This window comes from Talpa europaea (genome assembly GCF_964194135.1).
Source record: "Talpa europaea genome assembly, chromosome: 9".
In the NCBI taxonomy this organism is placed as follows: domain Eukaryota; kingdom Metazoa; phylum Chordata; class Mammalia; order Eulipotyphla; family Talpidae; genus Talpa; species Talpa europaea.
The window spans coordinates 19,448,957-19,474,514 of record NC_140076.1 but is presented as its reverse complement, the minus strand read 5'-3'; the positions used below and the strand labels follow the sequence as shown (position 1 = coordinate 19,474,514).

The following is a 25,558-nucleotide window of genomic DNA, read 5'->3' as shown; positions in this document are numbered from 1 at the left end:
AAACGAACCTGCGTAGAAGAGGGTTATCAGTGTATTAGAAATGACAAGAACAGGTTGCAGCCTGAAGCTTTTGCTCTGGAAACAGCATTGGGAGGGCGTGATTGTGAGAATGAGGAACATGTCAGAAAGGGCACAGTAGGGCGTCTGCAGGTAGAGCATAAGGCCAAAGTGAAAGACAAAGGAGTCAAGATGGTTTATCAGAACCGAGTGCCCACTGCTGACGGCAGTGTGCTTTGGCGAGGACAGGTGGCGCTGCTCTGTGGGAGGGAGGAGCCCTGGGCCAGGCACAGCCTCCTGCGATAAAATTCTGGCTGTTGGAGGCACACCCTCTTCATGGGGTGCCATCTGCCTCTTGCCACTCTGGATCCATGGTAGCTCGAATCGTCGGCAAACCTCAGATTAACTGAGATGTGGAACTACCTGTAGAAAGTGCCAAAGACAAATAGGTCCTTGTGCTCATTCCCTCTGGAGGTTGCTCAAGGCCTGTGAAGAAATCCACCTGGAGCATCTTAACTATGCTTAGCTCCAGCACTGTCAGCCCCCTTCCCTCAGTAAACTAGCTCCTCCCTTAGCTTCCTGGGGAAACCCAGAAACCAGCTCATCTCAGGTTGGCTGTGGCTGAACTAGCACCTCCAGCAGCATCCTAGCATTCTGACCTCCAGGCTTCTGAACAGAGGCAACAAAGACTGAACGAGTGAATCAGCCAGTTTGGCACTCGCCCCACAGAGTGCATTTGCTCTGTGGCCGAGTCCATTTGGTCCTGCTCTTTCTGTGGCTGCCTGTACCTCTGGCTTGGGCTGGGCAGTGGTAAGGTGGAGAACAGTGAGAAATAAAAAACTGGTTGCTGAGTTGACTCAGGTGTACACAAGCACACACCGCCTCAGCCCATGCCTGCTGGTGGTGTGTGAGTGCTGGTCCTGGCACTTGTTCAACTGGTGTGGAAAACCTGGCCTCTGCCTCTGTCCCTTAGACAGTGGGAAGAGTAGATGTGTTCCCCAGCTGTCCGCTGGTCCTGGATTGATGCCATCCCTGTACTGTGGTGCCCAATGGCATTTTGCCTCATGAGCCAAACGACAAAATAGGACCTCAAGCATGGCGCACTTGGACGATGAAATAGGGGCTGGCATCGTCACTTGGATGCTTTATACATGTAATTTTGATGAGGCTGGATGGCAAGGAAGCTTCTCCCACCTAACCCTCATGGCCTCCATGTCACTTTGTCCTCTAGGTGGGACGCTCGTCCCTGCTGGTGGGGAATCTCAAGAAGAAGTATGCACAGGGGTTCTTGCCTGAGAAACTTCCACAGCAGGATCATACCACCACCACTGACTCCGAGATGGAGGAGCCCTATCTGCAAGGTAGGCACCTCAGACCCGGAGTGCTAAGGCGTCTAACTCCATAGAACAAGAACTAGACAAGGCTGGGGAGGCAGGCCTTACATTCATTCTTTCTTGGTGTCCTTGAAGGCACCCTTGAGCAAGGGAACGTGTAAGCATGTCAGCCTGCTAAACAGTGCCCCCAGACTCTTCTCGGCCCCCATCCCTAGAAAACAGACTAGAGAAGCCGGGCACTCAGCAAGATGTTTGTCTCCTGCCTCTCCTCCAGCCCCACTCTGGCCAACCACAGGATTCTAAGGTGCTTTTCCTGTGAGTCACTGGCTTGTTATAGGACTGGGTGTAGAAGCAGCAACGGGCAAGTCGTGTGCTTCCTTCACTGCCTCAGGAGCTGCCCCCAGGCACAGTGGGGGCTGGACAAGGACCACACTGGCCACATTAGCCGCTGACTAGATGGGTGCTGCTGCCTCCATCCCAAACTCCTGGGCTCTGGTCACCAGGCCGGCAGTGCCCTGAAAGGATCAGGTGAGGGTAGGGTAATTGCAGGCAGTGACAGCCTCCAGGTCTTCCCTTTGAGCTGCCTGCTCTCCTCAAGGATTGTGAGGATGGGGTACGGGTTCTCCCACTTCCTCCTGTGACTTGCCTCTGGCTCATAGTACTTAAAAGAAAAAACTGTCACGTGTCCAGGTGGCATCACCCATCACCTGAGGGAACTTTCTGGGGATTCCAAAAACTGGTTTCAAAAACAATGACGAGAGCAGTATGGTATCTCCGAGCTGCGGCACGTCATGTGTGGGAAACATAGGAAGAGGTAGGACACAGTGGGGCGGCCCAGTGGTGGCTGCTGACACCCCTGCGGGAGTCGTTCGTTCTCCGTACTTACCAGTTTCCCTGCTTTTCAGAATCCAAAGAGGAGGGTACTCCCCTCAAACTCAAGTGTGAGCTCTGTGGCCGGGTGGACTTTGCCTACAAGTTCAAGCGTTCCAAGCGCTTCTGTTCCATGGCTTGTGCAAAGAGGTGAGTGGCCTCAATCCTGCTGCTGTACCCAACTCCTTCCCTTTGCTCAGGGTTGCACCTCTGTCCCTGCTCCCAAGTCCCTCCTCCCTACCCAAGGGGCTCTAGGAGCACCTGCATCTACCTGTTTCTCAAGCTGCCTGCAAGCAGCAGCATATTATCAACCACATGGAACCAAAGTCCTGCGAGCAGTTCAAGGAAAGCTGAGTCCAAGGAAGGAAGCAGCACTTTACTTTGGCTGGCCCTCCTGGGTCCCACTGGCATCCCTCCTCTTCCTACCCTTGGCAGCTACCACCTCCTTAGGGTAAGATGACCACCAGGAGCGGCCCAGGGCCTCTGCACTAGTTACAGATGTTCCCTCTGTGTGCATTCACCCCGCTTTGGAGACCGGTGACCGTGGGAGAAGCCAAGGTCACATACTGAGATCCTGCAGTGTGCACAGCAGTGTGCCCTCGGCTGGTGTGCATGCCATCTGCATCTCAGGCTCATTAGGAAACTGAGGCACAGAGGAGAATTAACCGTGCCTAACCTAGAGCTGGGGGATTTAGACTCCTCTGACTAAAGTCGTATGTGGTCTTTGTACCAACAAGGTAACAGAGGTGGCTAACCTTGAGCCCCAAGCCCCTGAGAAATCTCTAGCCCTCAGGCAGAGGCACCCCACATGTCCTCAGCTCTTATTTCCCTCAGGCCATCTTTGTGAAGCTCTGTCAGGCTGCTCCCTGGCAGTACAGTGGTTTCCTGTCATAGATAGCATCTGCAGTAGGACACATCAGCACTGGCTTTTTCACCGTGGTGCCAGTTGTTGTGTCAGGCGCTCCGTGTGCATTATCTCATGTAATTGGCAGGCCACTTTTGAAAAGTGAGTGGTACCACCCCCAACACCAGGTGAGGAAACAGGCTCGGCGGCTAAGAGGCCCAAAGGCACAAAATGACTCACAAAGTAATTGATGAAAGAATAGATGGGCTCAAACCTGGCCAGAGAGCTTGACTGCACGTACTGTGCTGGGACTCACACGTCCTCCACAGCTGACACCTCATTCCTCACTCTTGACAGGTACAATGTGGGATGCACCAAACGAGTGGGCCTTTTCCATTCGGACCGGAGCAAACTGCAGAAAGCGGGAGCCACCACCCACAACCGCCGGCGGGCCAGCAAAGCCAGTCTCCCGACACTTACCAAGGATACCAAGAAGCAGGTGAGAGTCCAGCCAAGCTCAAACTCCCTTTCACCCTCTCCCCTTCTCCGCGTGACCTGGGGCCTCGCATTCCTCTGCAGAGGCTGATTTCAGGTGCTCCACCAAGTGCTCCTTTCTCGCAGTCTGTAAGGTCAGGCCACCTCCTGGTCCTTTAGTGGGGCCTCTCTTAGTTAGACCCGCGTGGATACACGTATGAGGTGACTTTCCCTTGAATTCATCACTCCTTCCAGTTTGCCTCTATCCTTGACTTCTGGGGCCGTGGGAATGATGCTTCCCCTGCCTAGTCCTGTGAAAAGATGGGCTTTCCCAGTTACCTCCTGACTCTCAGGAGGTTGGGTGAGGCGACTACCTACCTACCCCCCTTACCTCCCACCTGGCTGTCTCATTAAGCGTGAGGGCTCTGAGTTCTGGAGGGTCTCTACCAAGAACATTCCTTCATTGAATAACTTTTAGCTCAGCTGTATGCCAAGATCTATTAGGCACTGAGGCCCTGAGTTGATTCAGGAACCCACAGCCTACTGTAAGTTAGAGAACCTTGTGTGTATTTTGCGTCTTGTTATTGTTTCAATCATAAACCCCTAAGAATCTGATAAAGCTATAGTCCAAAATGCACCCACTTAAGAAATTTTACATGCTATTTCATATGGTTCACCCCTGACACGCATAGAGCCTGGTTTAAACCCCACATCTAAGCCGAAACAGCAGACACACAATCAGGCATTTCAGTGCAGTGTGGCATATGCTGCAATACTAGGTCTCATCCTGCTCAGGGTCAGAGAGAAGACGGCACAGAAGATGGTGTTTGATCTAGGACTTCAAAGAGATGTAGTTCCAGGCCAAGTTGCAAAGGGAGACTAGACCTGCCTTTGCCCATCCCTCTGCTACAGATGGTTTATCCCTCCATCCTTAAAACTGTTTCTTCTCCCAGCCAACAGGCACTGTACCCCTGTCAGTCACTGCTGCATTGCAGCTGACGCACAGCCAGGAAGACTCCAGCCGTTGCTCAGATAACTCAAGCTACGAGGAACCGTTGTCACCCATCTCAGCCAGTTCATCCACCTCTCGCCGGCGGCAAGGCCAGCGGGACCTGGAGCTCCCTGACATGCACATGCGGGACCTGGTGGGCATGGGACACCACTTCCTGCCAAGTGAGCCCACCAAATGGAACGTTGAAGACGTCTATGAATTCATTCGCTCTCTGCCAGGTAAAGACCTTAGGAATTCCATGTCGGCCTGAAACAGTAAGGAATGAGAGGGGCTGGGAGACAGCACCTCCCGTCACCAGGAAGGATAAGGCTTGGGCTAGGGAACTAGGGGGCAGAGAGCACTATGATGAGAGGTCCCCACCTGCAAAAACTTATATTCGAGGAGAGAATAATAATATTAAATAATAATCTGTAGCTCTCATGATAATACTTACTGGCACGGCATGTAGTCTGTGGGGCAGGTGGAGAGGGGAGTCAAGTGGAATTGTAGGAAATCTGTCAAAATACCAAAATCAAGAGCGTTTAAATTGAGTAACAACTGACAAATCTATGCTAGCTGGAGAGATTGCATCAGGGAGCAGCCCGAGCAGAGGCATGAAGACATGAAGGTACGTGGTGCAGCTGGAAACTGTGCAGCGGAGTGTGAGTGACTTTGAGAGCTAGGATCCAAAATGAACCTTGAAAGAGAAACCTCATGTTATTCATGGATGCTTTCAGTGGGACCTTAAAACTTCTCTACTGTCTTTCTACTGCCTTTTTTCTTTTTTTTGCCTTTCTAACTCGGTCACTGACTAGGTCAGATATTGATGGCAGGCACAGCTTGTTACCCGGAGATGCGTGGAGTTCAGTGGTTAGGAGCACAGACTTCCTAGAACTGGGCTCAAATCCAGGCTCTGCCACTTAATTCAGTGTATCATCAGTTGCTGCATTCCCTCCTTCTGAGGTCTTTTTTTTTTTATATATAAGATTGATTTATACAAGAGCTGGGGTACATACCAGAGGCATGGAAGGGTGAGAGAATTCACCAGAGACAGAGCAGGGAGCAGAACAGGCAGACTGACTGAAAACATTGCTGAGGAGAGCAGTGGGCGCAACTGGAGAGGTCTGCGGCGCCATGTGGGTAGCTCCCTGGCCAGCCGGGAATTGAACCCGTGCCTCAGAGGCTGCGGACAGCTTCACAGCACTGCGCTCAACCCGCCACGCCAACGGGAAACCCCGCCCCCCACCCCGTGTGTTAGCTGTGCCATTCTGGTTTACGTCTCTTATGAGGGAAGTCTGAAGGCTTGGGGCCAGAGGATACACTCCCAAGATGCCTCACTCACTCACGTGGCAAGGGAGTGCTGGCTATGGCCAGAGGCCTCAGTTCTTCTCCCCAGGGCCTCTTTCAGAGGGCTGTTTGCGAGTCCTCTTGACGTGGTGGTTGGCTGACTCCAAAATAAGTTAGCCAGAAGAGCAAGGTGGAAGCTGCTGTGCTGTTTTATTAAGTCACCTTGGAAATCACTTGCTGTCACTTCCACAGCTCCTCATTGGCCACCAGGTCAGCCCAGTTCATTGAGGGGAGAGTTCTGAGCAGCCAGGCATGAATAGGAGATGGGATCACTAGGGTCTGTCTTGGAGCCTGGCTACTTTGGGTAAGTCCCTTTGCCTGTCACAAGCTGGAAACGAGTAGTAAACACCTCCTCCGGTGTGGTCACGAGGATTTGGGGAGATGAGGTCTCTAAAGAGCAGTGAGTGCCCCGAGTGACTCCTGGAAGCTTTAACTGTTCCTTTTTGGTGGTGTCCACCTTAGGCTGCCAGGAGATAGCAGAGGAATTCCGTGCCCAGGAAATTGACGGGCAAGCCCTGCTGCTGCTCAAGGAGGACCACCTGATGAGTGCGATGAACATCAAGCTGGGGCCGGCCCTGAAGATCTACGCCCGCATCAGCATGCTCAAGGACTCCTAGGGCTGCCTGCGCAGCCACGACCTGGCCCAGGGCTCTTCCTCCTGACTGAGCAGAGCCAGACAGACATTCCTGAGGGGCCCAGAAATGGGACCAGTCGGAGGGAAGAGGCTCTCCTCTGGGGCATGGCTGGTGAGGGGGTCTTGACACCTCCTCAATGGCTCTCAGGGGCCTTTCTTTCTGTGGGAGGGGCAGAGAGGCAGGTGGCACAGAAGATGGGGCTTTATGCTTGTAAATATTGATAGCACTGGCTTCCTCCAAAGTCCCAATACTCTAGCCCCGCTCTCTTTCCCTCTCTCTGTCCCCCATTTTCCAGGGGGTATATGGTCAGGGCTCCCCAACCTGAGTTGGGTCACTTCCCAGGGCAGCCGTCAGGCCTACATAGAGGCCTTGGATGCCCATGCCTGCCTTCCTCCCACTTCTTACTCCAGGCCTAGCTGACTCTTCCGTTGCCAGCTTCTCCCCCTTCAGCCTGTTTCTGAAGCAGCCAGGGGTTCTCCCCCATCATCCTCTGCAGGTGGAGAGAGAGAAGCTGGGCCCAGTTTGGCCAGGCCTGCTGGCACAGACGCCTTAACGCTGTGTGTATGACTGTATGACTGTGTGGGAGCCTGGACTGACAGATAGGCCCAGAGCCCCCCCCTCTGGCATCTCCAGGTGTTTTGTAGCAAACAGCCACTTAGTGCTTTGTCCTGGACTCCACTCAGCCTCAGGATGGGGAATAGAAAAGACAGGCAGCTTCAGTGCAGAGAGGCGAGATCAGAGAGATGAAGATTAGGAGATGTTCCTTTCCAGACTTGACAGATGGCTCCAAAAACCCTTACCTGCACCGTGAAGCCCCCTGACTGTCCTGCTGTGTCACAGACAGCATTAAAGAACACGCCGGTGGGCTGGGTCGCAGCCCAGCAGGCAACCTGTCCTCCTCAGGAGCCCACGCGGTTGTGTCCAGGGAACGCCTGAGGGGAGAGAAGAGCTGGAGTGACTGCTGATGAGGAGGAGGCAGCCCCTGGCCTCCTGCTCCCACACTTTGCCTCTTGAACTTGCTAGCAGTGATTTGAGCTCCCTGCGGAGGCGGCAGGGCAGGAAGGGCGAGGGCCTGCCTCCGACTTGCCCTGTCCTTGCAGGCCCCTGGGGAAAGAGTGGAACTCTCCCCAGAAGAGGGTGGGCACCTTTCTCAGCTTGTTCTATTCCCCACTCACACCCCCTGGCAGGGTTGGAAATGAAGGACTTTTTTAACCTTTTGTTTTTGTTTTTTAAAAATAAACCAGTAAAATCTGTTTTTTTTCTGTGCCTTTCTCCCCTGGGGATGTCTAGCTGTAGTCCTTGGTGGCTACTTTTCACCCGTGAGAAGAGGGTGAGTCCTTAGGTAGGGGAAGGGACGCCGCCTAGCTGGCCAGCATATCCTCCACGCTGTACTGGGCCTGGGTCATTTGAGGGCACGCTTAGGCCTGGTTCCCCAGAACCAGATGCCTCCTGTTCACGTGGGCATCCCTTGGAATGGCATGGTCCAGAGCCCCCTACCTACCACTCCCACTGGGGAGAAGTTTCTGGAACACCTGGGCTAGAACCCACACTTCCCTCCCCCCAGCCCCGGGCAGTCACCTTCGGCTCTGCCACTCAGAGTCCAGACTGGCCTGTGTCACTCAGCACTTGAAGGTTGCTCGAATGCCGAAATGGTCACTAGAGCCTCGGTCCTCAAGGGGCAGAGGCGCTGAGACACAGGCAGCTGAGCATGGGGAGTGAGGGCTGGCAGCCTGGACGAGGTGTGCCCACCTCTGCTGGCCTTGCTGACTGTGCCCCATGAACCAGGTCTTGTGCCAAAATAAGGCCTTCATGGGAAGCTGCCACCCCAGGCCCTGTCTGCATGGAGTTTAAATCTCCCTACATCTCTCCAGAGGAGGGGAAGGGAAGGGGGCAACTTGGCCTCCTGCTCCTGCCCCCGCCCCCGCCCCCATTGTCAACAGCAACTTCCACTTGATGAAAATGGATTTTGAGGCCCAGGCCCAACCTATTGAATCAGTCTCTGAGGCTGGGGTCCAGGAAGATAAAGCCCAACCAAGAGCCAAAGCCCATACCTGGATAACTCCTCAGGAAAGCCGGTTAAAATGTAACCACCACCTGCAGGAGGAGAAACACACTGATTAGCTGATTCCTGGGAGTGGAGCCAGGACTACAGGCAGCGGGGGCTGCTGAGGAGGCAGGGAGGCCAGCAGGACCCTGGCCCTGAGCTGAGGGGTAGTGAGGGGCAGAAAGTATCCTGGGGAGGGCCCCCCCAGCCCCCCGCCTACTGGGGCCCTGCCCAGGCCCACAGGCCTGTGGGCAGGCATACTGTGGGCAAGTCTGCACTTCTGGACCTGGAGTTTCCCTCTGCCAGCCAGCCACAGGCCTCACCTGAGTTTGTCTTTATGTGTGTGGTAAAGACGGGAAGCTAAACTAACAAAGGACATGGTTGACGGGAACCTAAACTCCTAACAAAGGACACGGTGCCTTAAATAGGCCAACCCTGGCACTATTTACTGGAGGCGAAAGGTCCCAAGCTTGGAAGTTTGGGGAGTACGCCCTTAAATACATATTTAATCCTGCACAGAATTTTGCAAACCTTTTACGATCATGACCCACAGTTTTAACAAATGTTTCCCTTGCTAGAAAGGCGACAAAAGATGAAAAAAATACACAAATACAGATGACAGAAGCAAACAATTTCACAAATTACCCACATGGACAATACATTCTGATATCAGTTCTCTTCCTGTTCAAACCTTTAAAATCTTGGTCACAATCCACGAAATTGACTTCAAGGTTTACCAAAGGATCACGACATGTACTTTTGAAAACCCTGACCACAGAAAGCTTTCCAGAACTGTTCCATACTCATTCTCTCCCCTGGCTCTTACCCTGTCTCGGGTGCCCGGTGTTTGCACCCCATTTTACCAAGGACACAAAGAAGGACTCTTGGAGGTGAATTGTCCGGGGTCTCAGTCAAGTGCCAGTGCCACTTGACGGACACCCGGCCGAGGCTTTGTGCAGAACAGGGTTTTTCTCTGGGTGGAAAACCCCTTGCACAGCCCGGGACGGGCAGACACTGAAGAGGGGCACGAGGAGCCCAGCGCGGGAAGAGCCGTCACCACAAAACAGCCAAGGCCCTGGGCAACCTCAGCTGGCTTTGGGGAAGTCCACCCTTCTCCGGGTGACTGGCACCACGGGGGTCCAGCACCCACCCCAGAATCAGCTTCCTCCACTAAGTTTCTCTCTGGGCAGTTCATCCCTGCCCCCTCCTGCAGGCGTGGCCTGGAGCTGCTTTGTTCCCAGCCACTGCGCACACCTCATTTCTGTCCTGGCCTGAACCGGGAGGGCACCTGGCAGGCTGTCCCATCATCGCTGCTCCACATGGCTCTCAAGGAGGCATTCAGGTGAGTGGGGATGGTGGCAGTGGGGGGGGGGAGAGGAATGGCGGAGGGGGGTCCAGGGTTGAGGAGGAGGCACCAGTGCCAGCCCACTGAGTGCCAGCTGAGCCGTGTGGAGACGCCAAGGTGACGGAGGGGACAAGCACCCAGGGTTAGAGATGGTCTCTGGAGACGGACGCTGCTGTGGGGGAAGACCCCGCCCTAGGAGCACCTGCAGACAGTGAGGGGCTTCTCTTAACTCTGAGCTCCCCCTGGTGAACCAGAAATCAAAGGCCAGGGGGCGCACCCCCACTGAGTGTTCTCTCTCCTCCCACTAGGACTGGAAATTTGTTCCCACTTAATGACTGATCTTTAGCCCCTTTTTGAAAGCAAGGAGGGTACGAGGAGGGGGGCTTAGGGTAGGATTAAAGGGCCCCCTTCTACAGGTAGAGGTGTGCTGAGGTCCTGAGGTCCTGAGCAGGGGTCTCTATGGACTGAGGGCTCCCAGACTGGGACATAGGAAGGGCAGGCCTGGCTCTTAACACCCGCCTCCTGGACCGGATAGTCTGTGCCTACCTGGGCCACTTGGGGCCCACTCTGCCTCGCTGCCCTGAGGGCTGTGCCCAAGATAAGCATCAGCTTGCCCTGGCTGGGTTCAAAGGGACTGAGGAGAGGGTTGGGAGAGCAGCAGAGGGCAGCGAGAGGGCTGCTCCAGCCTTTTCGTGCCCCTGCAGCACAGACTGTGCCTCCAGCCATCCAGGAGCCTGGCATGGAGCTGCGAGAGGAGAAAGGAAGACTTCTTGGCCAGAGGGACTGGCCAGGAATCGAGGTGCTGGGTAGGGACAAGCCTGTAGGGAATGGTAACCGAGCCAGGCATCCTTGGGAGATAAGCCCCCGGGATGAGGGGGGACCAGGTCATAAGACGCCCCAAAGTCATGCTAAGGATTCTGGCCCAGGAGTCATTCAGCCTTAAGGTCAAACCTCCCACACTTGCCAGTCTGGGAAAGGGAATGAGGGATAGGAAGCTGCTCCGCTTACTGAAAACAGAGTTACAAACAGGCCGACTATGAGGCGAGCTCCCGGGCTTGGCTCCTAGAACTTGAGGGCTAGTAAGCCGGGAAACACATGGCCTCGGGGAGCAGCCACCTGGTGTAGCCTGGCGAGGGCCGGAGTGGCTCTGTGCACCCGGGAGCAGGCACGAGCAGGTGGGTGTGGAGGAAGCTGGCTGTGGAGACTGACTCGGAGCCTGGTGGCCGTTTGCTGGACAAGACCCAACTGGGCAGAGAGAGGTGGGGACCCTGAGGGTTGTGGCTAGTGCAGACTGTCACAGAGTCTGCATGGCAAACAATGAGTCCGCCCAAGGGGTGTGGAGGAGGGAGTGTCGGGTTACAGAGGAGGCAGAAGCCACAGAACCTGGTGACGACAGAGGGAGGAGGGGTCCCGCCTAGTAACTGGGACCAGTCACCCAGAACAGACATGGAGCACCGGGGAAGTGCAGCAGCAGCTTGAGAAGCGCTGGGGTGTCTCTGAGACACCCCAGTGGACACGGCTGTCCAGGAGACACACGATGGTCCCGTGCTTGATCAGGGGCTGCTGGAGACGGACTGAGGAGTCCGCGGTAGAGACAAGCCAAAGGGTGAGAGGACACACGGGAAAGGGTAGCTGATCCAAAGGACAAGCCTCGCCAAGGTGAGGGGACAGGCTGGGGGGAGGGCAGTGGGCAGGGAAGAGAGGCGGGAGGGGGCCTGCAGGGCCCAGTAGCCAGGCTGTGCAGACTGGAGCCCAGGATGTGGATTTCATGCTAAGAGCAAAGACACGGGGGAAGAGGATGCGCTCATGGCTTTGCAAGTTCACTCTGGGGAATGAGTTGTTGAGGGGCCAGAAGCAAAGGGGCTGGATGGGCCTGTCGCATGGGGCCTGAGAGATGAGGAGTCAAGGACTCCAAGGCCTCAAGTTGAGAAAGAGATGGTGTCCCTGCCATTTTCCAAGACTGGGGAGGCCTGAGTAGGGAGCTGGTCTTTGAGGAAAATCGAGTGTTCCTTTTGGGGCTTCTGAGTTTGAGATGCTCGTGAGACGGGCTGACAGCAACGTTCCCAGGTGCCCACTCTCAACCCACCCTTGATCCCGGGCCATGGACCATTCCCGCCAGAGGCTCTGGGCAGGGCTTGGCCCCGCCCCACTTCCAGGAGGGGCGTCTGAGAGAGGCTGCGCTGTAAGGAGGTATCTGGCGTCTGTCAGGGGCCTGGCACAGAACTCCTAAAGCCCCCGGAATTCCCTGGAAGGAGTGTCTTCTGCTCTCCGTAACCAGCGCATCACAGCTGAGTCTGTGCTAATGAGGGGCTGGGGCAGCCTCCGTTGCTAGTCTTGGGAAGGGCTGGTTTTCAGAGAGACCAAGTGTTGAGGGCTGCAGCCCCATCCTGATCTCAGGGGCACAGGGGCGGGGGGCTGCTGAAGACCAGATTATGAAACTCTGGAACAGCAATGTTCTGGGCGCACCCAGGAGGGGGAGCACATCCATGTGCTGGGAGGGCACCGCCCCCCAGCTCCACAGGGCCAGAGCGCCTGCGCTGGGAACCCTTCTGGACCTCATTCACTACACTCGTTACCAGGCGTCATCGAGGCCTTCGTAATAAGCCAGTAAATGCAAGTAACGCTCCTTCTTAATTCTGTGAGCCATTCTAGCAAATCATTGAGCCAGAAGAGGGGTGCAGAGACCCCCAATTACAGGAAGAAAAACAGAGAGACTAGTCAAGGAGCCAGAAGTTCAAGGACCAGGGATGTGTGGCATCTGAAGTGGGTGGGAGCAGGCTCGGGGACTGAACTCTAACCGAGGGGACCTGGGGCTCGCGCCGGGCAGGCAGCATTGAACAGAGCTGCTGGACACCCACGTGGTGCCAGAGAACTGGACGCGGGGCTGGGAAACCACAGGGGATGGCTAGGGCAGAAGGGGGAGCTGGGCAGAAACACATCGTTTCCTTCCCTTAGATTAACAAAAGTCGCAGCCCCTCATTGTACCATCAAACATTACACAAGTGTGTTGAGTAAGAAGGGGACATCCCCCCAGTGTCAGTCCACCACGAAGGGGTGTGTCTCCTGAATCCACCCAACACGGCGGCCCCCAAGCACCTGGCTGACTCCACTCGAAATGTGCCGTCAGCCTGAAGCACACACGGGGTTCAGTCTTTAGTCTTAAGACTAGCACGTAAAATATTTCAATGGTTTTTCTATTGGTTACACGTTGCAATAATATTTTGGGTACCCTGGGTTAAATTTAAATATTAATAATCAGTGTCACCCATTTCTCTTCGCTGGGTTACTGTGGCTATTAGAAAATGATAAATGGAGGGGCTCGTGCTGTATTTCCAGGGGGAGAATGCCGTTCTAGATCATTCCCCGCACACTTTAGAAAAGAGCAGCGATGAGCCTGTCCATTCATGCGCGGGCCACGGGTCACAGAAGGGAGATCAGCCTCGGTGCAGAATTCCGTTGTTTCCACTGGGGCTTTTCCAGAGAGCACGTCTACGTCTACCTCATTCTCCGCAAGGCCAGCTGGCCTTCCCCCGTGTGAGTACACGCGGTCCACACCCAGCGCCCCTGCGCCAAGCACTGGGGTTAATACCCCTTTGCTATTTCAAAAGATGCTACCAGACATCCTTGGGCCCCAGCGGGACCTTGGCCCGCTGCCGCAACGCCATCTCCACGGGCGGGAAAGCCGGTGGCTGTGAGCACTGAAAATGTGCCCGTTGAGGAGCCAGACCTGGAAGGCTTCTCAGGCAAGGCTGAGAGATGTGGCTTTTATCTTACAGTTGTTCGGAAGGCTTAAAATGACTTGGTGTTTTTCTAGATTGCTAACTGTGTTTTCCCTTCATTAAAAAGCAATATTAGCCCCTTCTAGATCATGGAAGGGAGGGGCTCAAGGAAAAAAATCTACTATAACTTATATTTTTATAAGTTAAAATCTATAACTTAGATTTTTTTCTACTATAACTTATTGCACAGACACGTACGTTTTTCCTGTTAGTCTTATTTTCTGGTGCATGTTTTTATTCTTGCTAAATTACAATCCTAGTGAACGTCAATTTTAGATCCTGCTTCTTTCAATGTAAGGTTTTTGAACAAACACTTTTCCATGTGATGACAGAGTCTTCATACTAAGTCTGCTCGGCTGGACCCTATGACTGGACACCGGGCCCCCTTCAGTTATATACAGAATGTCCTTCCCTGAATGCTTCCCGTCAGCACTCACTCACACTCTCCCTGGGGTGAAAGGACCATATGCATCCCCCCATCAGTCCTGACCCCTCAACCCCCAGTTACATCTGGTCTCTCCTCCTCATGGTCAAACTTGTGGGAAGAGTCGCTTCTTCCTTGGCTCCACCCCTGCACCTTTGCTCACTCCCCTGACAGCTCTGCAGGCCCCTGCCAGCACCGCCAGCGCCCCTGAGCCCTAGTCTCTGAGCTCTGCCCCTCTCCTGAGACACCCCTGCCCCCTCAGTGCATCCCACAACTCTCCTGAGCCTGCCAGCCTGCCAAGCCCTGGCCCCTGGCCCCAACCAATCAAGCTAATGACCAAGTCTTGCCCACCCCACCTCCCGGACAGCCCTGCACCACCTACTTGTCCCCCCATTCCACTGACAACATCCTGATTCATGCCCCTGCAAACTGGCGCTGCCCTTGAACCTGTCCTCCTGCCTCTGGCCTTCGCCTCCCCTGCCTCACCCTGGCAGGTCCGGGCTCAACAGCTCCACTGAGGCACTTGTTTTCAAACAGAACTCTGCCTACAAAATCCCCTGGAAGAAACACTTTCCGGGGTTCCCCAGGCCCTCAAGATGACGTCCAAACCCTCGAGCCTGGAATGCCATCCCTGGGTGATCAGGCCCAGGCTTAGCTCGCGTCTCAACTCCCACCGCTCCCTTGGCCCGCACCACTATAGCTCAGGTGCGGTTCCAGGTACAGTCCGAGCTTTCTCTCACCTCCCCACTCCTGCACATTGTTGCTTTCCTTCATGCCTCCCTTCGCCATCCACTGCCTTCTTTGCCAGGATAACTCCTAATTCTTCAGGTCCCATCTTATGGGTTACCTCCTCCAGGAAGCTTCCCTGACTTCCTCTCCCTCTGTCAAGGCGCAGGTGCCAAGCTCAAATCCTGGCATCTTGTATTTGTCCTAATCAAAGCTGCACTGTGCCATGTTCCATTCACCTGTCTGTTGTCTGGTATCTGACACAGCCCCTCTCTTGCTGGCCCCCCATATCACCCTGACACCACTCCCTGAAAACAAAACGTGTTTCTCCGTCACCCCTGAATCCCTGACCTCGCACAGTGCTCGACTGAGTTTGTGCCCTTAAATATGTCAAATGCATGACTAAACAGAAAGCAGTGGTCCTGATGCATAAACTCCTCATACTGAAGATGATATCCTTTGAATGGGTTCCCAGACACGGGGGTTATTGGATTAAAGGGGATATATATAAAAAGCTTCACTTCCCATAGCTAAGTAGCTTAAAAAAAAAAAAAAAAAAAGCTACCACATCTAGCAGACGCAAGAGTGTCTATCTCACCATGTTCTTGCAGCTCGGCTATTTTCATGTCTTTCTTTTTGAAAAGAGCTCATTTTCTAAGCAAAGCATAAGCATGCCACCTTGCTCTAATTTGTATGTCTCTGACAGTAATCAAAGTGAGGGTGTGGGAGTAGGGGGGTGTTTTCCATACTTTTGCCTACTAAATGCATTGCTGCTATGAGGATTGACCTGCTCGAGTGAGAGACACAGCCAGGGCAGACTGAGAGGTAGTGACAGGACTCTCGGCCTGGGAGGGGGGAGGCTGCTGCAGCAGTCCTGGTGAGGCGGTGGGGGTGGGGGGGCCGGTCCCTGCAGGCCTGGGGGAACAGGGCAGGCAGAAGGAGGGGATCAAGAAGACCAAGTCAACTCCCCCAGGACTGCCCAAAAAGGCTGGGGAGACAGAGGGAGAAGCTGGGGTGCAGCCAGGTATCTGGCTTGGCCGAGTGACCAGGAGGAGGTACTGTGCACTCAGAGGGGCACAGGTGGATGCCTCGCAGAGCCACTGGCTAGAGGCACCTGTCGAGGGGTGCTGGGGCAGGGCAGAAAAGGCAGGGGCAGGAGGGTCTCGAAGGCCAAGGGCAGCAGGGGCGGGCAGGCAGAGCTCTCAAAAGAGATGGGGGGGAGTTGGGGGCAGATTTTGGGAGGACTTGTAGGCCAGGGAGCGGAGTTGGGAGGTTTGTCCAGGGGATCGGTTAGGGTCTGTTCAGGACTAAGAACATAAACAATAGCTAAAGCTTACTGAGCCGTCACTACGTTTGGGCCTTGTGCGAAGAGCACACGTGCGCTCTCCGCCCACAGCAGCCCTCTGGGTATTTCTATTACCCCCATTTTGTAGATGAAGAAACTGGCGTTCCAGACCCAGAAGCTTATCCAAACCCAGAAAGCCGGGCAGGGGTGGAGGCCGACCCGGGGATCTGGCCCCAGTGGTCCTGCCCTGCCCCTCACGGCAGGGTTCCAGCCTCTCTCGAGGGGCGGGCACACACGGGGAGAGAAGTGAATCAGCTCTCCAGAAGCTAATAAAGAGTCTCGACTTTGGGGGCCCCTTCCTGGAAAACCACCAGCCATGGACAGATCCCAAAGTCCACCTCCTCTGGGCCAGGAACGGGGCCGCTGAGCTCTGCTGGAAGAACCCAGCCTGGTGACACATGGCCGCTCCCTCCAGCCCCGCAACTCATCTCTAACCCCGACTGCTCCCATGTCCAAGGTCATTCTCACCCCCGCGCAGGCGAAGCAACCTAACCTGAAGTGCCTCAAACCTGCTCACGGTCATGCCCCACAGCACTGCTCCTCAGAAGGCCTGGCTACCTCGAGCAGGGCGCGGCAGACGGCTGGGAGCCAGGCGAGGGAGCACAGCAGGCGCTGAGGTGTGCCCGCCCCATGTGCCTGCCCCTCTCGAGAGACTGGAACCCTGCCGTGAGGGGCATGGCAGGACCACTGGGGCCAGATCCCCGGGCTCCAGTTGGCCTCCACCCCTTCCCAGCTTTCTGGGTTTGGATAAGCTTCTGGGTCTGGAACGCCAGTTTCTTCATCTACAAAGACCTCCAAGACGCAGCCCACGGAAAGGGCAGGGTGAGGCGTGGAGCCTGTGCGTGGTGCTGCGTGGAGGGGAGGCACAGGAGGACAGGACAGAACCTGCCACCTGTCCTAGCTGCATCCGCACGACGTGCACAGATGCTCCCCGCAAGCACGTGCCAACCTTAATGGCACAGCCTCGGTGCAGAGCCAGGGCCAGGGCAGGAGAGCGCGCGTGTGCTCGTCCGACCCAGGTGAACAGATGCTGTTCTGTGCACTCAAAACACGCAAATACAGCGAAACATCCAGGTGACTCATCTTCCATATACGCCTGCACATGGGCCTGTGTGTACACAAATGAGCTGCTGATGTGCCCCCCACCCCCCAGGGCCTGGAAGAGAATCATCAGGCGGCTGATCCTACTTGCACTTGGCCTCTTAGGGCTGCGCCTCTACGGGCTCCCTGTCATCAGGTACAAACCCCACCCCCGCACTGGAGGGAGGCCACTAAAGTGGCCATCATGGCCCAGGCATGAGTCCTTGGGGCACCCCCTCCTTGCAAGGAGCAGAGAGGTCTCCTGAGCCAGCTGGCCTGCCCCTCACTGCTGCCCCCACCAATAGGCATCTGGACATCCTCATCCCCATGGGTGTCTGCCCTTTGGCCAAAACGTCCCTGTTGAGAGACAACTTCACAGGTCTCCTGCGACCCTGGTAAGGAGCTACACCCACCCCCACTCCGCCCCTAGGTGTTGGTGGTACCAGCACTCCTGGCCCCCCTAACCTCCTACCCTGGCAAAGTCAGGTACTCCACCCAGTGACCTCCATCAGGTCAAACACTGCCCAACTGTCAGCCCGAGCTAGGGATTTCCAAGGGCAGGGACTGTGTCTAAACCATCTGGGAGTCCCTAGGGCCCCACACTGGGGGTGGGGCAGTGAGCAAATACCAAGTGGGAGGGTGAACGGAGCTGTCTTCCCATCCCTGTCCTGGCCAGGGCCAGGCCTGAAGTCTTGACCTGTACCTCCTGGGGGGCCCCCATTGTTTGGGATGGCACTTTTGATCCAGATGTGGCCCAACAACAGGCTAGACAACAGAACCTCACCATCGGACTCACTGTCTTTGCTGTAGGCAGGTAAGGCCGGGGGCAGGGGGGGAGGGCAGGGAGGTGGGCATGTGATGTAGGGCGGTGGGGCACGTTGTTTCCCAAGACAGCACCCCTTGTCCCAGATTCCCCAGCAGAGGGCAAGGCCATCCTTCCCCTTCCATTCCCCCCGGACACCACCAGCACAGGCAGCCAGGGGCACGGAGCCATCTCCACCAGGGAGGCTGCCCAGGGGCTGCGCTGATGCATCTGGGTCTGGGGGTGAAAATGGTCTTTCAGAGGAGGGTGGGAGAGCAGCCAGCTACACAGAGCTGCAGGGGCGCCACGGAGGCCAGAGCTCAGGTCAACACCCGCCAGGAGGGTAGGTCCACCAGGCAAGTGGGATGGAGGGAGGGGGGCTGGGGAGCTGAGGGTTCCTGCCAGGGAGAGAATCTTAGCTGCGTAAAGAGGGGAGCGGGGAGGAGGAGAAGGACACTGAGAAACTGGTAGGGCCAGTCGTGGGTGGGACCCTGGGAATGGCATCACAGGAAGGGTGGAGCTCACAGCGCAGGGCAGATGATGACGACCCAGTCAAGGGGGTGCCCCTGGGGGCAGCTAACTGAGGGTGGAGAACAGCATCCATGCTAGAAAGGAGGCTCATTGAGAAAGCACCTGGGCCATGGGTGAGCCCCCAGAATAGAGGAAACTGGGAGTAGCAGGTAGAGAAATCCCAGGGGCCACTGGCCTCCCTGGTAAGGTGGTAATGGGGCCCACAAGGGGTGTCCACATTACAGAGACGATGCAAAAGGGGAACTTCTAGCTATGCATGGCCATCAGACGCCCTGGCCCTAAGGTACAGAGAGGCAGTGCTCAGAGAATCAAAGGAAGGTTTCCCGGAGTGGCACAGGCTGCTCTGGGAAGGCAGTGAGCGTTCTGCATCCAGGAAGAGGTATCTGCGAGTCTGTGATCACGTACATCACACAATGACTCCAGGGTCCCCGACAATGGAAGGGAGACAAAGCCAGGGGCTTCCTCTGGGAGGCAAGGGAGCAAATATGCCTCCAGGCACAAGGGCTGACCAACTGCTGGGCCTCTCCAAGGCCCTGGGGCCCTGCCACTGTTCTGGGTGTTCCTGTAGGCCCCAGGGGTCAGAGTCTCCGGGTCTACAATTCCAGGGCCTGAGAGCCTGAGTTCCAAGTTTCTGTGAATCTACCCCACTGGGATGCTGAGGCTTCTGAGGTCTCTGCAGTTTCTCCTTGTTCCACCAAGTACAGAGCAAGCGCAGACCACAAGGCACGGGGGCCAGTACTACCTGGGTTCAAATCCCGGCGCCACCACGTCCCAAGCGCATGCGCTTGCTCAAGTCACCACAGCTCTTTGTCACCGTTTCCTCATCTGAAAAACAGAAACAAAAATCAACAGTGAGGAATAAATGAGGTCACCCACCTTGACTCAAGACCCTCTGCCATGTGGTATCTATTCAAATGTAGTAGGCGTTCTTGCTGTTCTTTAGGACCCTAGAATCCCAACGTCTGTTCACACAAGGTTTCCGGCGTCCTGGTCATCTAGATAAGGAATTACCACAAACTAGGTGACTCTGAACAACACTGTCATTATTAGCGCTCAGGGTTCTGCAGGTGGGGAACTAGGACAGGGCTGCCCAGCAGGGCCCCTCATTGCCCCCCCCCCCCCCCCGCAAAATGTCTGGAAGTCTACTGAGAGAGCTCAGTGCCGCAGGCTGGCGGTGCCTCTCCACACAGCCTCTCTGGGTGCTAGTGGGGGTCTCCTCACCTGGCTGCAGCACCAAAGCTCTGGGGTTTCCCATAGAAGGCTCAGGGCTCCAAAGGCTGAGCTCCAGGCTTCAGGGAACTCTGCTGAGCCATGCAGATGGGCAGAGCCCACCTTCAGGGCAGGAGTGGCAAACAATTTGCAATGGCCCTCAGTTCACCTTGACAGATTCTGGGATTGGAGGGTTCTGGAGTTCCAGAGACTGAAGCGATAAGGCCCAACACAAGCCTGGAACTCAGGACCTCAGGACCCTGCAATTTCCAGACCAGGAACGTGTGACCCCTGGGGCTACACAGGAACACCCTACTTGGCACCGGGTTAGAAGGGGAACAGAGAGGCCAAGGCCCCAAGCAGCCCAGCAGTTCTGTCCACCTGGCCTAAGGGACAGCCCTTGCTGTCGCAGTTTGCCGCCTTCCTTCCCGGGGGGCCTCCTGGCTTTCTCTGTCTTCTAGAGGGGGGCGGGGGTAGAGCGGGGAAGCAGGGCCTCCAACGAGGATGCTGCGCCAGGACTAGGAAGCCCCAGGTGGGCAGGGGTGGGTGACCCAGGCACCGCGTCCCGTTGACTCTGGGGCCCTCCCTCCCGGCAGGTACCTGGAGAAGTACCTGGCGCGCTTCCTGGAGACGGCGGAGCAGCACTTCATGGTGGGCCAGCGCGTGGTGTACTATGTGTTCACCGAGCGCCCGGCCGCCGTGCCCCGCGTGGCGCTGGGCCCGGGCCGCCTGCTGCGCGTGGAGCGCGTGGTGCGCGAGCGGCGCTGGCAAGACGTGTCCATGCAGCGCATGCACACGCTGCACCAGGCGCTGGGCGGGCGGCTGGGCCGCGAGGCGCACTTCGTGCTCTGCATGGACGTGGACCAGCACTTCAGCGCCGCCTTCGGGCCGGAGGCGCTGGCCGAGTCGGTGGCGCAGCTGCACGCCTGGCACTACCGCTGGCCGCGCTGGCTGCTGCCCTTCGAGCGCGACGCGCGCTCGGCCGCCGCGCTGGCCCCGCACGAGGGCGACTTCTACTACCACGCGGCGGTGTTCGGGGGCAGCGTGGCGGCGCTGCGGGGGCTCACGGCGCACTGCGCGCGGGGCCAGCGGCGGGACCGCGAGCGCGGCCTGGAGGCGCGCTGGCACGACGAGAGCCACCTCAACAAGTTCTTCTGGCTGCACAAGCCCGCCAAGGTGCTGTCCCCCGAGTTCTGCTGGTGCGCGGACATCGGCCGGCGCGCGGACATCCGCCGCGCGCGCCTGCTCTGGGCGCCCAAGGAGTACGCGCGGCTGCGCCACTAGCGGCTCCGGCGCGGGCCCGGGCCAGGCGGCCCACGCGGGGCCGGAGGGAAGCCGCGTGCGGTTCCCGGCCGAGAAAGATCCCGTGGGCGAGTGGGAGCAGGCGGTCCTGGCTTTGGGGGAGCTTTTTGGTTTAAGAGAAGGTCCCCTTTCCATGCAGGAGTGCCTGGGGGGCCTAAGCTGCCCCTAGACCTTGCTCCTCTGGGCTGCTGACTGCGGCGGGTGCCTTCTGAAGAGCTGTTTTCATGGTTCCCCTGACTCTACTCTCTGATGAGGCAACTGATAGACCAAAGGAAGCTGTAGGGAAAGAGGTTAAGTCGGGCCTGTGTATGCGCTCCCGCCCAGCCTCTATGGCCAGCACCTGCGGTCTGGCACTCCTTCTGGCTTGCCTTGCCCGTGGATGCCGGCCGAGGGGCTTGAACACCTTTGATTCCAGACACTTGGGCTGAGAAGCCAAACAGCAGCAGCATGAGCTACGTGAATGTGGACACCTGTGCCTGGAAGCAAGGGCTTAAAGGAGCCCCTCGGCTCTGGCAGGGAGCTTGGGGTCACTCTGAGGCTAGGGGGCTCAGTTGCCATCTCCCTGCCGGCTGGGCCGGCCCCTGACTCAACATTAAAGGCCTGTAAAATGATACCGAGGGCTCCAAAATTCTCTTTCCATCCGTGAGAATCAACGGTGAACCTGGGGGTGGTTGCACGGCAAAAGCATAACTGCCTAAGCCACGAGGGCCTCTGAGCCTGCAGTGAGGTCCGCATCAGGGGCCAGGACTGGCCCTCAGGTCAAGTAGAGCTGCCTCTGCGCCTGAGCCACAGAGGAGAGGCCAGGGTGTGCCCTGTTCTTTGGCGTTGCCCTTCCACCGCCCCCATCATTAAGCAGAGTGTAGGGTAGGTGAAAAATTGGCTTTTTTCTGCCCCCCTGCCACTAGCGTGGATGCCTGGGGCAGAGGAACATGGGCACGTGCACCCGTAATTGTGGACATCTGGTGCAGAGAGCAGGGCGCATGCCTGTGAGTGCAGCACCTGTGCCGGGAGGCCAGGTGTAAAAGGGCAGCGACGCTCTGAGAGGGAACTACCACTGCAGGAGGACGGCTCTGAGCAGAGACCGTGAGACTGAGAACACTAGAGAGAGGCCAGAGAAAGAGAGCAAAGATTTGCTAGTGGCTGGGAGGCTTGCCAGCTTGCCAGCCTCGCAGGCCCCCGGCTCCTGCCCCCTGCCCCGGACCCTTAGCCCTCCTACCCGGCCTGTGCCTGCCTCCTTGCATGCCATCTCCTGCCTGGCACTCCTGTGTACCTGGTTCCCTGAGAGAGCATTAGAGGCCTGAAAAAAGTCCAGTGAGGGCTCCGGGATTCTCTTTACGTGTCTGTCCAAATTGGCCGTGAGCCTGCCCGGTGCATGCTTGCTCTGGACAATTTGTAGGTATTGAATATAGTAAGGTCCCCTCCGAAATCCCTGGGGCCCTATCCCCTGGAGATTGAAAGTCCACAGAAATGACAGTTCCTTGACCCGGGGGCGCGCAGGCTCTCTGACGAAGGCAGTTTTCCACCTCCTCGCCTAGCGGAGAAACAGACTCTGAACAAGAGCGTGGAGTGGGCAGGCTCTCCAGGAGAGGCAGGCACAGGGCCAAGGCTCTACGGAAGCCCCTGAGATGGTGACAGTGGGAAAACTGAGGCCCTGGCAAGGCGGGCTTTCACTGCAGGTCTCCCGAGTCCTTTATGGGGTGTTCTCCTAGACCTTGCATTTTTAACAGCCTGCACTGTCCCCAGGTAGGGCAGCCATTCCAGCTAGTCACCACATGGATTTTACAATATGATCATTTAAAAAGCAGGTTCAGTTATTGATGGTAGGAAACAAGAGATGCCTCCCCTTTCTAAAGCAGTTCAGAGTTCCCCAGGGCTCCTGCCTAAATTATTAGCAAAATCCAAAAGGCCTCTGGATCTGGATTAGAGCGGAGACCCGGGCAGGTGTGACTAAGAACAGGTGATCAGGTGACAACCACACGCTGGTACGTCCCCACTGGGAGGACAGTTTGGACTCCTTACCCTGAAGTGGTGTCCATATCCCCGATGGCCACAGACGGACCCTCACCAGCGCTGGGCCACTGGTTTGACCCCCGGGTGAGCCAGTAGGATCTGGACGGGAATCAGCCCGTCTTCTGACACGTGCATGATGTGGAAAAGCGCCTACCTTTGCAGGTCTCTTTTCTCATGTAAAATGGGGGTGCCAGTTGCCCTCCTTGCAGGTATCTATTATAGTGCTCCAGAAAATATAACTTCCCTGCCCCTCTCCAGCAAGTTCACGGAGGCCAAAGGACTCCTTAACCAACAGCACCTTCCTGTTTGAAGGAGGAAATGATGGCACAGATATTCTGGTCACAGCGACAGGTTCGGGCAGTTTCTGGGCCAGCCCCATGCAGGGAGACCCAGTTAGACTTTTACTGGGGCGTCTTGGAGAGAGAGGCTTGACTGCTGGAAACCTGGGGCTGCGAGGCTGGAGCTGCTGTCCTCACAGAGCTGAGGATGAGGCTGCCAGAGAGCAGAGCGGGTGAGCTGGAGACACAGCAGGGAGTCGGCAAGCTGCTCGATGTCTGCACTGTCCCACTTCCTGAGTCAAACACCCCCGTTTGGACCGGCCTTTCCTTCACCTGCAGCCAAGCTGGGTCACTGTCTCCCTCCACGCCTGGTACACGCCTAGCACACGCCTAGCACGGGGCCGGCACTGACAGGCTCTGGGGAAATCAAAACACTGGCCCCGTGGCGACCACAGAGATGAAGGGGACACCTCAGTCCCCTCCATCACCAGAAGTTTCCAGCAATCAGGGCAGCGGGGCAGAACGGCCAACAGCGGCAGGTGGTGGAGCCGGCTGCCCCTCTGGGAGCAGGGGCAGGGCCCTTCCTGATGGCCCGGTGTGTGCGCAGAGGCTTCAGCACCGCACACGGTGAAATGTCTGTCCCTGCCATTTAATTGCAACGTGACCTTTGGCAAAAAACAAAACCAACCTCTCCTGGCCGGCTGCCCACTTCACAGGGGGTTGTGAGGGAAACACCAAGCACTCCGCTCAGCAGCTGGAGCGGGGCTGGGGGGCTGGGAGGGGCGGGGAGCAGAGGAAGGGCCCCCCAGCCCCGCCCTGGCACAGAGCACGCCACACGCCGCCACCGGGTGCAGGAACGGTTTATTCTTAACAACAGAGAAATACACAGAGCAGAGGGGTTGGGATTCCTGTTTCTTGCCCCCTGTAGTGTTTGCCCCCACATTTGCGTTTTGTTTTGCTCCCCACCCCTTTTCCTAAATAGAATGCCAACTTCTTTCCTGCGGCGTCGAGGGGCACCTGCCCTCGCCTCCCTGTCACCACGATGCAGACTGAGAAGCCGACAGACTGTTTTCTCTTTTTTAATAAGGTAACTAGTTCTAGATACGGTGGCCTGGAGGTCCCATAGAAAAAAGCAAAGGGGTGTTAACAGCATGGAGAACAGCGTATTTACAGGGGAGTAACATGCGGACGAAAAGCTACAATACTGAGTATCAGACGCAAGTCAAACAAAGGGGCAGGGGCGGGGCGGAGAACCCCACGGGAAAAGAAACCCCAGGAAACGTTAAACTGGTAAATCAATGGCGAGTTAAGGCTTAAAAAGTGTATAAAAATAACACAGTTAATATTCAAAACGGAACTCCAGATACAGAATATATAGATGAGTTTCTGTCTAGTTTTCTTTCTCTTTCCCGGGGGATGTCGGGGGGCTTCTCCGGGCTCTGTACATATAGTTCCTATATACATGGACACGCATGGCTTTCAGATTGGGGTGTGTCTGTGGGGGCTGAGGGCAGGGTCTGCTCCCGGGACCCTCCTCCCCGAGGATCCCTTCCCAGCCGGGGGGGCGCCTAGGACCTGGGCTGGAGATGGCCCCTCCAGCAGGGAAGACGAGTGGCCCCTCCCTGGGCACTGCCCCAGCTGGAGGAAGTTCTGGGGAGGGGGTCCTCAGCCCCAGGCCTGCTCCCTCCCCATCCCCCTGCCCACAGTCTGGGATGGGGGGAGAGGTAGCCGATAGATTTCCTGGCCAGCACCGAGGTAGACTGGGGTGGTCTTCAGGGCGGGGGGGCCAGGTCTTACCCAACCCACTCCCACCCCATTTCCCTGGGCCTGCGCCCAGCCCAGCCCCACGCCGCGCCCTTTGGTCCTGCGCATCTCCTGGTCCCTCTCTCGTTTCTCGTCCGAAGCCTGGGCAGCCCTGCTGGCTGCCCCATCCCTCTGCTCAGTGATGCCCAGGGCACAGCTCAAGCGGTTGAGCTGGGCACACAGGGCTGAGTGGCTCACTCCAGCTGCTTCCTGCCCCGTCCCACCTGGGGGCCCTCTGCAGTCCAGAAACCCAGGCCGGAGCCTTCCCGCGAGACCCGAGGCCGTGGCAAGAGGCGGTCCCCCGCTGCCCTCGGGTGCTCTGTGTCCATCTGTCCGATTCTTTTCATTTCTCGGTCTTAGCAGCACCAACTTCTTGGCCAATAAATAT

The 25,558-nt window shown here is 56.7% G+C and overlaps 2 protein-coding genes across 7 annotated transcripts in view; both read left to right on the top strand.

Moving 5' to 3' along the window:
• PHC2 (polyhomeotic homolog 2) overlaps window positions 1–6,474 on the top strand; it is a gene marked incomplete at both ends in the record, with an annotated part of 44,832 nt that extends 38,358 nt beyond the window's left edge. For all 6 annotated transcript variants that reach the window (XM_084242023.1, XM_084242022.1, XM_084242021.1 and 3 more), the window contains 5 exons: window positions 1,229–1,358; window positions 2,237–2,351; window positions 3,403–3,544; window positions 4,473–4,749; window positions 6,320–6,474. In XM_084242023.1, coding sequence (XP_084098149.1) covers window positions 1,229–1,358; window positions 2,237–2,351; window positions 3,403–3,544; window positions 4,473–4,749; window positions 6,320–6,474 — 819 coding nt within the window. The remainder of the gene's footprint in view (window positions 1–1,228; window positions 1,359–2,236; window positions 2,352–3,402; window positions 3,545–4,472; window positions 4,750–6,319) is intronic.
• Window positions 6,475–13,269: 6,795 nt separating this feature from the next.
• A3GALT2 (alpha 1,3-galactosyltransferase 2) lies at window positions 13,270–21,061 on the top strand (the record flags this gene model as incomplete). The annotated part of the gene is made up of 5 exons (XM_084242262.1): window positions 13,270–13,415; window positions 17,309–17,392; window positions 17,541–17,630; window positions 17,912–18,049; window positions 20,374–21,061. 5 exons carry the CDS (start codon window positions 13,270–13,272, stop codon window positions 21,059–21,061), a joined length of 1,146 nt encoding a protein of 381 aa, XP_084098388.1.
• Window positions 21,062–25,558: the final 4,497 nt, after the last annotated feature.